The sequence below is a fragment of the Mobula hypostoma genome, chromosome 11 (assembly GCF_963921235.1).
Source record: "Mobula hypostoma chromosome 11, sMobHyp1.1, whole genome shotgun sequence".
Lineage (NCBI taxonomy): Eukaryota > Metazoa > Chordata > Chondrichthyes > Myliobatiformes > Myliobatidae > Mobula > Mobula hypostoma.
In genome coordinates, this window is record NC_086107.1 from 56,269,029 (window position 1) to 56,285,190 (window position 16,162).

A 16,162-nucleotide genomic window follows, 5' to 3' on the forward strand; every position below is an offset into this window, starting at 1 on the left:
TAACATTGGGCCAAAACAATCAAATTGGTAATTAAGTGGCTAACTAAACTAACTTCCCTTTACCTACACAATTTTGATTTTCCTCTACCACCAACCCCAGGCAGTGCATTCCAGCACTACCACTCACTGTGTAAAGTAAAAAAGCACTTGCTGCTCACATCTCCTTTGAAATTACCCCCTCCCACCTTGAATGCATACCCTTTAGCATTAGACGCTTAACGCCTGGGAAAAAGATATGGTCTGGCTACTCTATCTATGCCTCTCATAATCTTATAAATCTATATCAGATCTCCCCTCCACCAGTCCAGAGAAAACAACTCAAATTTGTCCAATCTCTTGTTATAACACGTGCCGTCTAATCCAGGCAACATTCTGTTAAACTTTTTATACACCTTCACCAAAGCTTCGACATCCTTTCTATAATGGGGCAACCAGAAGTGTATGTAATACTCCAGAGGTGGCCTAACTAGAGTTTTATAAAGCTGTAACATAACTTCCTGACTCCTGAACTCAGTGGCTCAGCTAATAAAAGCAAGCATGCCATATGCCATCTTAACCACGCAATCAACCTGTCTAGGTACTTTTAGGGAGCTTTGAACTTGGACCCGAAGATCCCTCTGCTTATCCAACACTGTTAAAGGTCTTGTCTTTACATTTGACCTACCGAGGTTCAACACTTCACATTTGGCCGGGTTAACCTCCATTCATTCCTCTGCCCATATCTACAATGGATCTATATACAGTTGTATTCTTTGCCAGTCTTTTATACTATCCACAACACCGCCAGTCTTCAGATCATCTGCAGACTTACTTACATTACTTAGTAATGTAGGACCATTGGATTTGATGAGAATGACCATGGAGCACTGAATGCTCAGCCTGGAAGGCTGAGAGATTGTGCTGGATGGGAGTGAGAGGACAGAGATGGGAAATAGCCTAGGTTATTTTTGTTGAAACAGGTAAAGTACTTCTTCCTGGCTCAATAATTTTTTACTGTCCGATTAGCTCCTCCTCAAATGAACAAGCAACTGATGCTGTGGTTGTGCTCAGCTGAGCGCTGAGAAGTGCAACATATTGTATATCAAAGGATGCTCATTTATATTTTATAAGACCTGTCAACTGATGTAGTTAGGTCCTGTGGCTGTTCAGCGTTCCTCCTGGAAAAGGCGGAGGCAGCTCCCCACCATCATTATAACATTCACTATCTACCATGCAGTTGTTTCCAAATTTTCCTTTTTGTAGGTCAAAATTCGCAGATGACATTAGGTGAGATAATGCTTATGGAATACTGTAATGAGGAAAGGAATTAAAAACTTAGAGCTGTGGTAATACTTGGGAAAAGTTTGGGAGTGAAAATCAATGCAGTACTTCAAGAATGCAGAGATATATGATCATGTATTTTGTGTTAAAGGGCTTGGAATTTAGATGTAATGTGTATATACATCAGATATAATATATTCAGATATAAGGATACAAGAAAGGATGAAGAAGGAAGTTTCTTGAAAGTATAAGGACAGATTAAAAGCATGTTATATTTTATAAGTAGGAGCACAGAAAATTAAAACAAATAGGAGAAGATAAATTTCTGTAAGGTAATAGACGATGTGAAGGACCTTAAGAACCCTAGAAAGTGTACATTTTAGATTCGTCACATCGCTACTAGAGATGAAATGTTGTTGTTAGGTGAGATGTTGGGACTAAAAATCAGCTCAGAAGAAGCTTAAAGGAGATTTTTAGAATCATAGTGATTCCCTTCCATGTGGAAAGAATGATAGGTGTCATTGGTTGAAGGTTCTCATTAAAGATGTGCAGATCACATAAATATTTATTCAGAGATTTGGAACACTGAATTCTTTGATTTGGACTGAATGAGGCAGGGATATTGCATCTTTTTTTTAAAGAAAAAGTGGATAATTATTTAAACTGTTGGAAAATACAGAACTGTGGGAGAATGAGAAGCGGTATTAGTTTTGGATCGCAATGATAAATACTTGACAGAGACTGGTATAGTGTATGATCTCAATCTGTGCTAAAAACCTTACCAGGGAAGCTTGAAATATGTGATTTTAATTTGAAATGGCACAGGCGGGCATAAGTACAATTGAATGAAAACATAACTTGTTTGTATTCAAAATACAGTTAATTTTAGACACGGTTTATATTTGCACCATGTGATGTGCTTGTGGCATTGGAGGTATTAGGATAGGAGTCGCAGTTGGTTTTGACTGCTGAGCGGCTCAGTGCATTCTATGTTTGTTTGGACTTGCACTGTGTCAGATGGCTAATGGCTTGTTGTCAGGTTTGTGGAAGCTGGGAGGTGGGGGGTGGAAGAGTGGTATATCCTGAACATGTAATGCTGTGCTTAGCCTGCACATAATTAGCTGCAGGAGGTTAATGTCAATATCAAACCACTTCCTGGCACTTGCACACTAAACAGCAGGAGTATTTTTAAATGGTAGGAAACTGGCAAAATGAACTGTTTACCCTACGTGTGGTGTTTTGATATTAAAAAAAATCCTCCTACGCCTGATGTTTCCTTCCTGAATATAACTTCTTCAGAAAATAAAATTATTCTTCTCTCATATGTTTCCTCTGTCATTGCTTGCTGGAGAATCTTGCTGATACCATGCCCAAGTAAACTTTCTTTACATAAAACTCAGAAACTGGTAGTGGCCCATTCCACCATGGGAGGAGGAGGACTGGTGAAACAAGTGACTTCTCAATAAATTTATTATGATTATATGTAGTTGGTCTAAATCTTACTTTATCAAAATATGTGGATGAGTTTCTGCTTTCTCTGTTTGGAAGTTAATATATTGGTAACCATTATTTATCATAAGCCACTTTTTCTGAAAATATCTTAGTGACAAATGTCCTAATTTTTGGTATCAAACTGAAGAAACAGGAACCCAAAAATATGAAAATTTTCAATATTACGAGCAACAATGATGGCTTAAGATATACAGACAACTTTCATAGTTCCTTCAATTCCACTGAGCATCTTCCATGCCAACATTTTTCTCATATTCATTTGAAAACTCATGACATGAAAATTCTTGGCTATTGAATACAGAAGCAGAAACAGAACAATAAAATATTCTATTGCTACCACGATAAGAAAGTAAAACGAAAAAGTTGAAAATTCTGATAACAAGATGCTAAATATTTAAAGTATTTCCATTTATTTTCCAGGGATCATTTTGAGCCATGTCCCTGCACTTGATAATGATGAGAAATGAGTGATTGTCAGTAGAAATCTAGAGAAGTGGTTGTTGAAAGGAGATACTTTTTTTTGTTGCTCTCTGAATTGATGTAACTAATTTAAATCCTGATAGGTAGTGAATACAATGATCTATTGGAACATCTGCTATCAACCTTTCATGCCAGCAATTGGGCAAGACACCTATATTGAGTCTGTTGTTGAATAAGTAATGAACTAAAACTATGCTTTGTCTTACAATCAATATGTTTACCAGTTTTTTTCTGTGTAACTAAGTGATTAAGCTGTAGAGGAACAATCTTGGAGAGTGTTGGCAGCAGTGGAAGGGAAGCAGAGAGCAATATTTCTGATCAAGATGCATAGAATCGTGCATTTGGTTTCCAGCAGTTCAGTGTGTGGTAAGCGAACTCAAATAACAATGGTATTCCACAACCAAATAGCAAAGAGCAAGAGTTCGGCTTTCATCAGATTTCAGAAGGTGATTTCTGTAGTCATGGGTGAAGAGACAAGTAAACAGAGTGATTATTTAGAGCATCCATGAATTTGTGAGAACCTCTAAGTGCAGGTGAGGTGCAACATGCGGTCAATTAAAAATGTAACTTCTGATGGAACTTTGCCATAAATTTCATTTTGAGCGCTGTTTTCAGAATGGAAAAGTCACTAACTTGAGTGCCAAAGCCACTGTCATTTGGTCGTTTTTCTCACTTGTTTGTTGAACTTTGCTGTGTACCAATATTTTCTTCATTTGCCTACCACATTTAACAAAATAATTAATTGACAGCAACTTGCCTTACATCATGCATGTCTTTGACATCTCTCTATACAAATGTAATTCTTCTTTCTTTAAAAAATCACATAAGGTAAATGAAGAATGCACCCTAACAGGTGTATGTAACAAGACATCTTTAATTATCTTAATGTTAAAGTGTATATCTTTCTTTCCCAAGTCTATTTTAGCTTATTACACATGGGCTTCTATTACAATTTTATAAGGAGTTATAGTGTACCGTGTTCCTCATTTTTGAGAAGGTGCAGAAACTCTTGTGTTCCTACTTGGAGTTATACTGAATTCCTAAAGACAGGAGATAATGCTGGTGCCAAAATCCCGAACAAAAACAGAATTCTGGAAGAACTCAGCAGGTCAAGCAGCATTTGTGGAGATGTAATTTGACCCTGCATCAAGGTTGAGAGGGAGCAGAAAAGATTGCTAGCATGTAGTACTAAGTAGGTGTGTCGGATAGAACCTGGTAGATGGAACCAGATAGAGAGAGGGCTATGGGACAGTGTAGGTAGGTGATAGGTGGAGCGACTTTGCGAAGGGGATGATGAGCAGATGGAGCTAGGTAGGGGAGGGGATGTGAAGGGTGAACAAAACTATGTGGATAGGCAAGTGTGTGTAGGTAAAGACAGGCTTTCCTGAAATTAGAAAATGTTACATTTATAGCTTTGGGTTGTAAGCTACCAAAACAGATTATGAGATGCTGTTCTTTCAATTTGCCTTGGCCTTTCCATGGCAATGGAGAATGCCAAGGACAGACAAGTCTGTGTGAGAGTGGGAAGGATAGTCAAAATAACATGTAACCAGATGTTCAAGATGGCCAATGTGGACATGGTGCTCTGCCTAGTCTATGTTTGGTTTCACCCATGTAGAGGAGCCCAAATGACAAACACAATGTTTGAAAAAGTGCACGCTCCCTCATCACACCTGGAAGAGCTATTTATTGTCCCTGGATAGTGGTGAGGAACGAGATGGGAGAACTGGTGTGTTAAAGGAAAATGCCGAGAGAAAGAGAAAAGATTGGGGAGGAAGGAGTAAACCTGAGAGTGAACCCCTGCAGAAGGGGGAAGAGGGGAAGATGTTACTGGTGATGGGATTGCATTGGAGCTAGTGGAAGTGGCAGAAGATGGTGTTTAGATGGGGAGTCTGGTGGGGTGAAAGATGAACACCAAGGGAGTTCTGCTGCTGTTCTGCTTGGGAGAGGGTGGAGAAAACAGATGTACTGAAAATGAAGGAAATATAGGTGAAGGCTCCATTGATTAAAGCCCTGCTCCCAGGACAGTTCAGAAACCCCAGAGCGGAAGATCTTATCTTGAGAACAGAAGACCTACTTGGAGAAATTGAGAAAAAGGGGATGGCATCTTTAGGAGGAAGAGTGGGAACAGCTATAGTAGAGACCTTCCCCCCGCCCCCCGCTCCCCACAAACCTGGTACCATCAACCTATCATCCCCTCCGCACCTCTCTCCACCTATCACCTGTCAGACTCTACCCCATTCTCCTGCTATATATTGGCAATAATTCCAGTTCCCCCCTCAGTCCTTTTGGGGGTTCTCAACCCCAAACATTGATGTTAGTTGACCTATTGAGTTCTTCCAGCAATCTGTCTTTGTTCTGAATTGGCTTGAGGAGTTACAAAGATTTCAGTGACCCTGGGGTGAGCAGAGGTATAATTACAGACTCAAGAAAGTTGTGTTTATAATTAACTGGGCGTATCCAGATGTAATTAACCAGCGCCCCACCCCTAAATAAAGTTTGGTGATCTACACTGAAAATTACAGTCAATGGAAGAGGATGGGAATTACCTTGACTTGGTGGTATTCACAATTATAATATCTACCGATACTACTCTCCAGAGAGGGCTGTGATAAATAAGTACATCTGCTGGAAATGAACCCTAGCAGAGTTAGTGCCTTCAAAAGAGAAGGTGAAGTACTGTATAAATTGTCTCATGTTGTTATCTGACCGCTGTAAAATCAGAGAGGTGGTTAAGTTTAACAGAAAGTGATTGCGGGGGTGTTGATCCACAGCTAACCCTGCCCTTTGAATGTAGTGTAGCTAATTCTGTCTGGAAGACAGTCACATTCCGCTAGTGACACTGTATTGTTAGCTAGATTGTAGAGGAGGGCTAGTGTAATGAAAGGCTAGCATCATTTGAAGCTGTATGATGAACCTTGGTTGAGCAGATGTAAGGTGGAGAGAAGTCTTGTATCATCAGATACGACATGGTGGCCATACCATGGAAAAGGATGGCTTACAAATGCTAATCCCAGTGAAGAGATGATACTGACTATCATTAGGAGGCCTTCGAATGACGGTAAAACCAATAGCATTAATGGCGCCATCAATATCAGTATCCTCAAAACGCAAACAACAGGAATTCTGCAGATGCTGGAAATTCAAGCAACACACATCAAAGTTGCTGGTGAACGCAGCAGGCCAGGCGGCATCTCTAGGAAGAGGTACAGTCGACGTTTCTGACGAAGGGTCTCGACGTCCTGACGAAGGGTCTCGACGTCCTGACGAAGGGTCTCGGCCTGAAACGTCGACTGTACTTCTTCCTATAGATGCTGCCTGGCCTGCTGCGTTCACCAGCAACTTTGATGTGAATAACAGTATCCTACTGCTCACATCGCACTTCTCCAGCATCCACCCTCTTCATCTCCAGATACCTGGTCAGAAGGCGGTGGAGACCAGAGATCAAAGTAAGCAGTTAATTCCAAGTGATCAGTGGATGCTGTAAGATGTTTGTGGAGTGCACAAGTGGTCAAGGTCAGCAAGTACATTTTCAAATGCATTATCTTTCCCTGAGTACTTTTAGCTTCAGGCACTGTTCAATTCACCACACCCATATCATTCACCTCATGATGGTTGCTATCCAAACGAGTCATGCTTGGCGTTCATTTAGTCTACACACCCTCATACTCAGCAATCAATACATATCCACATCTCACAATGAATTCTATACTGTAAAATGTTCAACCATTCATTTTGCATATTCATCCACACAGACAGAGGTCATTGGGCCCATTGAATGTGTGGCAACTCTCCGAACATTCCCAATGAATCACATTTCCCCATTTATTTCCTTCTTTTCTTTCGTATGCACATAAACTCCACCCAAGTGATTTGTAAACCACACATTCCTTGTTGGACAAGGTGTTGCTCAAATAGTCACAGCGTGAGATTGAGTGTGCTTCCATACGCTCAGCCCTGTGAAGAGGCAAGTCACCCAACATCGGGCAGACAGTGGCAACACGTACTAGTATCCTACCACTAACAGCACATCCACCACTCCAGAACACAGACTCCCTTTTGATTCATAACCTGCAGGTGAGAGAAGTATATGATCTTCTTTCACCATAACCTTGCACATTCTTCCTTTAGTAAAAGCACCCAGGATCTGCAATCAAGCTCAAGGCAGTCCCTCTATTGAATTACTACAGCACAGCAGAAGGCCATTTGGCCAATGAGTCTGTGCTGGCTCCAACTAGTGCCAACCCTTCAGTCCCCGTTCTTTGCATATTTCCTGTTATTGCACATAAGCATACAAGTGATAACCCAGTTCCCGTTGAAAGCTCTGATTCTGTTTCTACCACCCTAATAGACAAAGAGTTCAAATTCATAGCTCGTCACTGTACAAAAAGAAATATTCACATCCTCCTTAAAATATTTTGCTCGAAACTTTATATCTGTGGTTGAACCATTTGCTAATGGGAACTACTTCTCTTTATTTGCCATATCCAATCCAGTCATGATTAATAAGGCTTCTCTGTTTCCCCTCTTTCTGGGTTGTCGATAAAATATCGACTTTCGCTGGTGTACAAGTTCATAGTTAGCAACAACCTTTCAATAACTCATCTAAGTAAGAGTTATGTGTGTGAGCACAGAATGTCCTTCAGCAAATAATACAACCAAATAAAATGTCACATCCAAATTTTTGTGTATTCTTACCTGTCACATACCTAGATGTTTCTGTGGAATCAATACCACTGTGGTCATAGCACATGATAAGTCATTGAAGCAAGCAAATCAGTTTAATTGTGTACTAGACATTGGACTCTGAACTGAAGGTTTAAATCTATTATTTTAAAAACCAGAGACTCTTGATTAAACTTCATATTGCATTTGCGCTAATGCAATTGCCTTAACACAAGAGCATAAAGTGTACAAGCAATATATTTTGTCTTCAGATCACATTCAGTTTTTGAGTTGTCATGAAGACAAAAATATATAAGTTGAATCCTTAGTTGCAAGAAACAAAGGATCAAAGGTCCTTTTGCACATAATGTTCTAACCAATCTTGATAGATGCTTTGCTTGATATTTAATTAATGACAGGTGTAGAATGCAAATTTATAAGCCCACATTGTTGATTTAACATCTGTTACGTCCTTCAGGGAGTCGTTTGCAGTCTACGTTGCAGCAGCAGGATCTGTTCTGAACAGCATTGTAGTGATGAAATATATACCAGAAGATACCAAATCTGTGATACGAAAAAACAAACCAGGTCAGTTGAGGCTTATGTGTGTCTCAGTACAGTCCAGCCATGACCAGCAGATCCTGTGATAACCTGTCCTATTTCTGAACTATACAGTATTTTATCGTTTAAACTTTTCTTGCCTTAGTCTTCCTGACCAGAAAATTTTGACTTCACATGCATCAGATATCGTAGACATTGCATCAAATCATTGGATGTTATGGAAATCCATTTGACCAGTTATATCTGTGCTGCCTCTTTAAAAGAGCTGTTAAATTTAATTCCAGTCCCTATTTCATCCCCATATACTTGCAAATTCATACACTTAATATGTGTCCAGTTGCCATTAGAAAGTTCCTGCGGAATTCAGTCCCAGCGTCGTGTTAGGTAGTACATTCCAGCTTCTGACAACACCCTCTGTGGAAAAAAACTTTATTTCCGTTCTAATATTTTTGCCGTTTATTTTAAACTTTTAACGTTTGGTTATCAACCCACTTGCCAGAGTAAACATTTTTCCTACGTACTCTATGGTGGAGGTCTATTGAAACAAGATATGCAGCATTCAGCCTCTGCCAAGGCTGTACTTGTCGGCATCCATCCTCAGGAACTGTCCAAAAATGTTGACTGGTACAGCCAAAAATATGATTACTGTCCAATTTTTCCTTCCACCCCTAAGCTATACCAAGGTCAAATGCAATGATCCTTTGATTTGGATCAGTGACCTCAGCAAAGAATGGGATGTAAACCTAAGATATTTTCTCATATATGGCAGTTTGAAAAGTTCTCCCAAATGGTGGATGCTGAGTCAGCTGAAACTTTTCAGAATATGTCATGAAATTTGTTGTTTTGCAGCAGCAGTGCATCGTAATACATAATAATAAAACAACTATAAATTCCAAACAAATGTTTATTAAAAACTTAATTAAATAAGTAGTTTAAAAAGATAGCAAAATCAGAAAAATGGATAGTGAGGTAGTGTAGATGGTTCATTGTCCTTCAGAAATCTGATGATAGAGAGAAAGAAGCTGTTCCTAAAATGTTGAGTGTGGGTCTTCAGGCTCCTCTACCACCTCCTCAATGAGAAGAGGCAGATGCTGGGTAATGGGCGACCTTAATGAAGGATGCCACCTTTCTGAGGCTTTGATGCTGGAGAAGCTTGGCCCATTGCGGAGCTGGCTGAGTTTGCGACTTTCTGTAGCTGTTTCCAGTCCTGTGCAGTGGCCTCTCCGTACCAGACAGTGGTGCAACCAGCTGGAAGACTCCCCACGACACATAGGTAGAAACCTGCATGACGTACCACATATCCTCAAACTGAAGTCGGCAGATATTTGTTAAGTAAAGCTTTTAAAGGATAGTGCACAAAGATGAGTTATAAGAGGTGTTACAGATCAGCATAGTATACTTGATAAGAGTAACTTCAGAGCATGCATGATCTTCTGCTATAACTTAGTTTGTATAGCTCAGTAGTATGTCAGCACTTTTATGTGCCAAGTCACTGGAAAAGTCATTTTTTAAAATATCAATAAGCAACTGTGTGGATGACTCTTGAGCAGGAATGTGAGCAAATGAGTGCCGTGAGGTGATATAAAAATCTGGTTGGTTCACCAAGGGAGTTTGGGCATTGTCAGTCCAGTCCCAAGAGGCACATTTACAAATTTGAATTACTTTGATAGTTTCATTCAGAGAGATTATATGGAAAAAATGTGTCTGAGATCCTGCTGTCCCTAATGTTCCAGCAGTGTATCTAATAAAGCCATTGGCAACTCTCCCAGAGGATTTGTGGATGAAGACATTAAAGGACATAGAATAGAATATCCTAAATTTACTCAGTAGATTTTGCTGATAGAGAAGAAAAAGAGGAAACCAACCAAAGGATGAGTTGTAAAAAAAAATACACTAGTGAGATCATTTGTGTGAAACACAGAGCATATAAATCGGTGAGCAATGATATGCTTATTTCATTTCTAGAAATAGCTTCCAGTAGGAACATCTTCAATGTGAAAAAAATTTTCAAACTGTTGAGCATCCCTGGAGCCACAGAAATACTTGCCATTAAAGCCATCACTGGACTGCCAATGGGTAAGTCATCTTTCATTACCTCTTTGAATATGAAAGAAACAGCTGCTGGGTAATTGCTCAATGTAAATTATGTCTCTGTTCTTGCAATGGGTAAGTGACTTCATATTTGTATGTATATATAACAGACAGATCTATGTGAAATAAACTACCATATACTGTTTTAATAAATGCTAATCATATTATAGTTCTTTGTTTCTCCCTTCCCGAGGATAAAGCTCAGCTATTTCTGTTCATTACTTCAAATAAGTGATATATGTAAGCCCAAACGTTTGAGTATTGGTGCTAAGAATGAGGAATGGTGTATCTGTGTCCTACTATTCCTGGGTTGATGGCGTTAGGCGATGTTCTTAATCAGCAAGTTTGATCTAACAGATTTGTCTATAACATCAGGAGTTGGATTGGCTGACATCAGATTGGGAACCAAAGTGTGGCATAAATCTATGAGAATTGAGATAAAGAGCATGGTAAACTCAACAAAAAGAAATTTGAAGGTGAATGCAGAGTTTGGGCAGCTATTTGCAGCAGTGGACAGAAGTTTACTTCACAGAAAGAAGGATAATCAAAAGAAATGATTGGCACAGCCAAATATAATATGTAAAAATAAACAAATTTGAGGCAACATTTACTGGTTAAAATTTAATAAAGATTTATATAAAGATGCATTTATGTGCATTTTTGAAGTGCAGAAGTACGTGGGAGAAATATGACAGATTTTCTATGCAGTTTGGAAAAGGGTCAGTAAATCAAATAATGAAGTTTTTAATTCATTGAATCCAAGCATAATCAAATGAAATATTAGTCAGAAGCCATTCAACCACCATTAGAGCAGCACAACTAGTGTACCTTCCCAAGTACTACTTAACTAGTAGGAAACAATTTGGTCCATCAAGTTCATGTTAGCTCCTGGCAATGCAATTACGTCTCTCCTTATTATCCTGCATACATACTACTTATGGGGTTGAGAGGGATAGTAAATCAGCCATGATGGAATAGCGGACAGATTCGATGGGCCAAATGACGTGATTCTGCTTCTATGTCTTATGGTCTTATTTTTTCTCCCATTCTCATTATCGCCTCTGTGATTCTTTTGCCACCTGTCTCCCAGAGCAGCACATTTTTCAGATGTGCTGCTATTGCAGAGTCTCAATGTTCCGTTCTCCACGTTGAGGCCTCATCGGCAAGGGATAGGAATGTTGTTAATTCTATCAAGCATTCTGAGAATGCCTTTAAAGCAATTTCTCTATCAAGCTAGAAATTTCTTACAGAACATGGAGTGCTTGTTTCAGAAGTTTGATGTCAGGCATGTGAGCAACGTGGCCTGCCCAAACAGGCTGTCTAGATGCCTTCCAGGTGAGTTGACACTTCACTTGTGAGTCTGCCAGTTTGTCTACATATCCGGTGCTCTTGGTATCGCCTCCTGTGCATTGGAGAGACCTGATATAGATTGGGAGGTGCTTCATCAAGCATCTTTGCTCTGGTTGCCACAAAAGATGGGCTTTCCCGGTGGCCACCCATATTAATTCTACTTCCCATTCTCATTCCTACTTGTCGATCCATGGCCTCCTAGATTGCCAAGATAAGACAACACTCAGTTGGAGAAACAATATCTCATATCCCATCTGGGTATCCTCCAACCTGAGAACATGAGCATCAATTTCTCTAACCTCTGGTTATTTCTTCTCCTCCTCTCTTTTCCATTTCCCACTCCGGTTCCCCTCTTATCCATTCTCTTCACCTTCCCATCCTCTCCCTCTGGTGCCCCTTCTCCTGCCCTTTCTCCCATGGTCCACTCTCCTCTCCTATCAGGATCCTTCTTCAGCCCTTTACCTTTTCTACCTATCACCTCCTAGCTTCTCACAGTACCCTCCCTCCTCCCACACCCACCTATTTTCCCTTCCATCAGGCTTCACCTTTCACCTTCTAGCTTGTACGCCTACCCCTCCTTATTCTAGCTTCTTCCTCCTTCCTTTCCACTCCTGATGTCTCGGCCCCAGACGTCGACAGTTTATTCCTCTCCATTGATGCTGCCTGACCTGCTGAGTTCCTCCAGAATTCTGTGTTTGTTGTTGAAAGATAAAAACTGCACACTTGACACTTAGCTCATTTACCACTTAGAACAGTCGCCCCAGTCCCTTTGCATATTTTTGAGATATGGCGCCTCCAAATTGCAACTAATGCAACAACCAGACAACTGCATGTAACGTAGTTCCTGTTTTATACCAAAGTATTGCATTTACAACCAGTGTATCGGAAAATATACAATGATCTGACATTCAGCAAGGTGATAGTTCAGCACTTGTAACCATCAGAGGAATGGTCAGCAAAAACTTGATGGGCTGAAGGTCCTATTTCCATGGTGTATCTCTTGATGAATGGTTGGGGGAGATTTTGGCTAAAGATTGAGATAATCAGTGTGACGTCACAGCCAATTCATCATCTGCATTCTTCAGATGTGTTCACTTTTTGGATTCTGCTTAGTTACTCGTGTAATTAAATAATTTTCATCTTGGTGCATAGCAGATTTAGGTGTGGGGTTACTGTGGTTAGAAACCTTGCCTAATATAATATGTCATTTATTCTTGCAGGTCTAAGAGCAATAAAAATAGCAATTTTTCTAGTTTTGTTGATGTGAGGAGATGTAAATGGAAAAAGAGGGTCTGATAAGACCAGTGGTGTTAGCACACTTCCAGTCCTTACAGTGTAGGTTTGCACAAGGAATAATCACCCACCTCTTTGCACACTAGAGTTGGTAAAATGGTGTGGAGGAGGATGCAAGGGACCCTGACTCGGTTTATCCCCAACAGCTGTGCAACGGAGGACTCTCTGAACTATAAGTTGTATCCAGGGTCACACACTTAGACAGCTATCAGGTGCTTCTGGAAGCTCATCAACTCAGTGAAAGATGCCCTTTGACCTGCCGAAAACTTGTTGGTCCTCCTGCACTGCGGGATGTCTGTAAGGGAATGCTGCTAACCAGCATATTCCAAGCTGCGGTAGTACATGCTGATGAGGGATGCACTGAAACTCAGTGTGGCCAGTGCTAAGGCTCTGTGGGGAAGGACCACGTTCTAGGGACCATAGATGGAAGAGCTGAGTTGGGTGGGGAAGCACCTCTAACAGCGAAAGTGTATGCACCCTTGGGGGGGGGCGCATCAGTGGCTATGGTGCTCACATTTTACTTTTCCTTTTAAAAAGAGTTCACTGCTGAATGTTTTGACTATGAATGCAGAAGTTTTGCACTGTTACTTCCTTTTTTTTATTATTATGAACAAATGTTAGGTTTGAAATTAAAAGAGCAAAGGGTAATCTCTGAGTTTACTGGAGCGATGATAATTGTGCTGCAGTTCACATCCAAGCCCTTTGAAACGCAAAGATGAAAATGTTATAAGAAGTAAGGAAATGTCAAAAAAAACTTGCATTTTTCTTGCTTGTTAGCATTTGCAATTCTATTTGGGAAGTGCCATTAGCAAATTTTGTGTGGCCTCAATGCAGTCCTGTAAGATTGCAAGACAGTTAGCACAGCACTTCACAGTGCCAGCTGTAAGATCGGGGATCAGTTCCCACCACCGTCCGTAACAATTTTGTACCTTCTCCCCAAGACCGCGTGGGTTTCCTCTGGGTGCTCCAGTTTCCTCCCACATTCCAAAGATGTATGGTTAGGGTTAGTGAGTTGTGGGCACACTATGTTGGCGCTGGAAGCATAGCAACGCTTCCAAGCTGATTTTATTTGATGCAAACACACATTTCACTAAACGTTTCAACATACATATGACAAGTAAATCTTTAATTTCTAAATATTTCATCTTTAGATCCAAATTTATTACATTTAAATAGCTACAGTGCCTCATAGTTTGCAATTTCTTGGTTTACTGGCATAGTAGACAGCAGCAATAGTCTGACATGGAGCAGCACTGGAACAGGCTCGCTGGCCCACCAGGTCTGTGTGAACATGATGCCTAGTTAAACTGATCTCATCCACCTCCTCATGGTCCCCCTTTCCTTGCCTGTTGATGTGTCTAAGTGCCTCTTAAATGTTAAAGGGAATACCCTTACTAAATGCTGCAAACCCCAAAAAAAATCCTCATGATAATCTTGTATTAGCTTCTCCTCATTCTATTCCTCCTCTTGCCTCCCTTTATCACCCCCAAAGTTATAGCGAATCTGAGAAATGAGTGCTCACCCATCCTGCCCTCATTGACGTTAGTTTACATGCAAAGGCTCAAGGGATAGTGATCAAGAGCAGGGAGTTGAGTCATATTTTCCATTTTCCTGGGCTGGCCACACTGATCATCTAACCTGAGACTGGATCTAGCCTGTGATTCATCTGTGTGTGGAATGACTTGTCATCCCACAAGAATAAGATCAATCCTATTCCTTTCCATTGAAGCATGATGCAGCTGCTACAGAAGCTGCAGACAATTTGGGGCCTTTCAGCCACCTACGGGCTGAGGGATTGGAGCCTGTGTGAAGAAACCGCTCCAACTTATTACTCAAATGTGGGGAAACCTGATCTTGCTGATAAAATGTACGCTTTGTGAGCAAATACCTCTTGTATCACAAGAGGTGACATACAAAATTACTGAATTAATTTGAGCTGGACGGCTCGTCTTGTTTCGAGCAGACAAAGATGCAGCTCTTTCCGGTAAGACTCGCAGTGGTGGCTTGTGTGTTTACATCAATACGGAATGGTGCGAGAACTCTGTGCTGGTCTCCAATTACTGCTCATCGCTAGAGGAGTTTGTGGCTGTTAGATGCAGACCATTTTATTTACCACAGGAATTCACCACTGTCCTTATAGTCGGTGTCTACATTCCCCCCAGCGCTAATGCTAAGGAGGCGCTCTGTGAACAGTATGGGGCTATTAGCAAACTGCAGAACGCACACCCTGATGGACTGTTTATCGTCACCGGAGATTTTAACCACGCGAACCTTAAGTCAGTGCTTCCCAGATCCCATCAGAACATGGACTTTGCAACGAGAGGGGAGAACACGTTGGACCTTGTTTACACAAACATTCCTGATGCATATCAGGCAGAACTCCGCCCCGACCCCGGTTACTCAGTCCACATCTCTGTTATGCTAATCCCAGCATACAGACCGCTCATCAGGCGCTCCAGACCAGTTTGGAAGCAGGTGAAAACCTAGCCAGCAGGAGCCTTCTCTGCTCTTCAAGACTGCTTTGAGCACACTGACTGGCACATGTTCAGGGAGGCTGCAACCAATGGCGACTCTGCCAACTTGGAGGAGTACATGGCATCAGTGACTAGCTACATCAGCAAGTGCATTGATGACAGCACTGTGTCCAAGACCATCACTACATGTGCTAACCAGAAGCCATGGACGACCGCGGAGGTGTGTGCGCTGCTGAGGACACGTGACTCTGCCTTCAGAGCAGGCAACAAGGCAGCCCTAACAACAGCGAGGGCCAAACTGTCCCAGACCATCAGAGAGGCAAAGCGTGCACACGCTCAGTGAATCCACAGCCACTTCCAGGACACTGGCGACGTGCGGCGCATGTGAAAGGGCATTCAGGGCATCACCAACTACAAGACAACACCACCTGCCTGTGTTGGTGATGCCTCCCTCCCAGATGCGTTGAACAACTTTT

General features: G+C 41.2%; 1 protein-coding gene across 1 annotated transcript in view; it reads left to right on the forward strand.

Annotated features, from left to right (window-relative positions):
* The window catches only part of slc22a18 (solute carrier family 22 member 18), a 161,538-nt gene that overhangs the window by 103,259 nt on the left and 42,117 nt on the right, over positions 1-16,162 (forward strand). The window contains exons 5-6 of the mRNA XM_063062120.1: positions 8,396-8,505; positions 10,444-10,554. Of these exons, the coding sequence (XP_062918190.1) occupies positions 8,396-8,505; positions 10,444-10,554 (221 nt within the window). The remainder of the gene's footprint in view (positions 1-8,395; positions 8,506-10,443; positions 10,555-16,162) is intronic.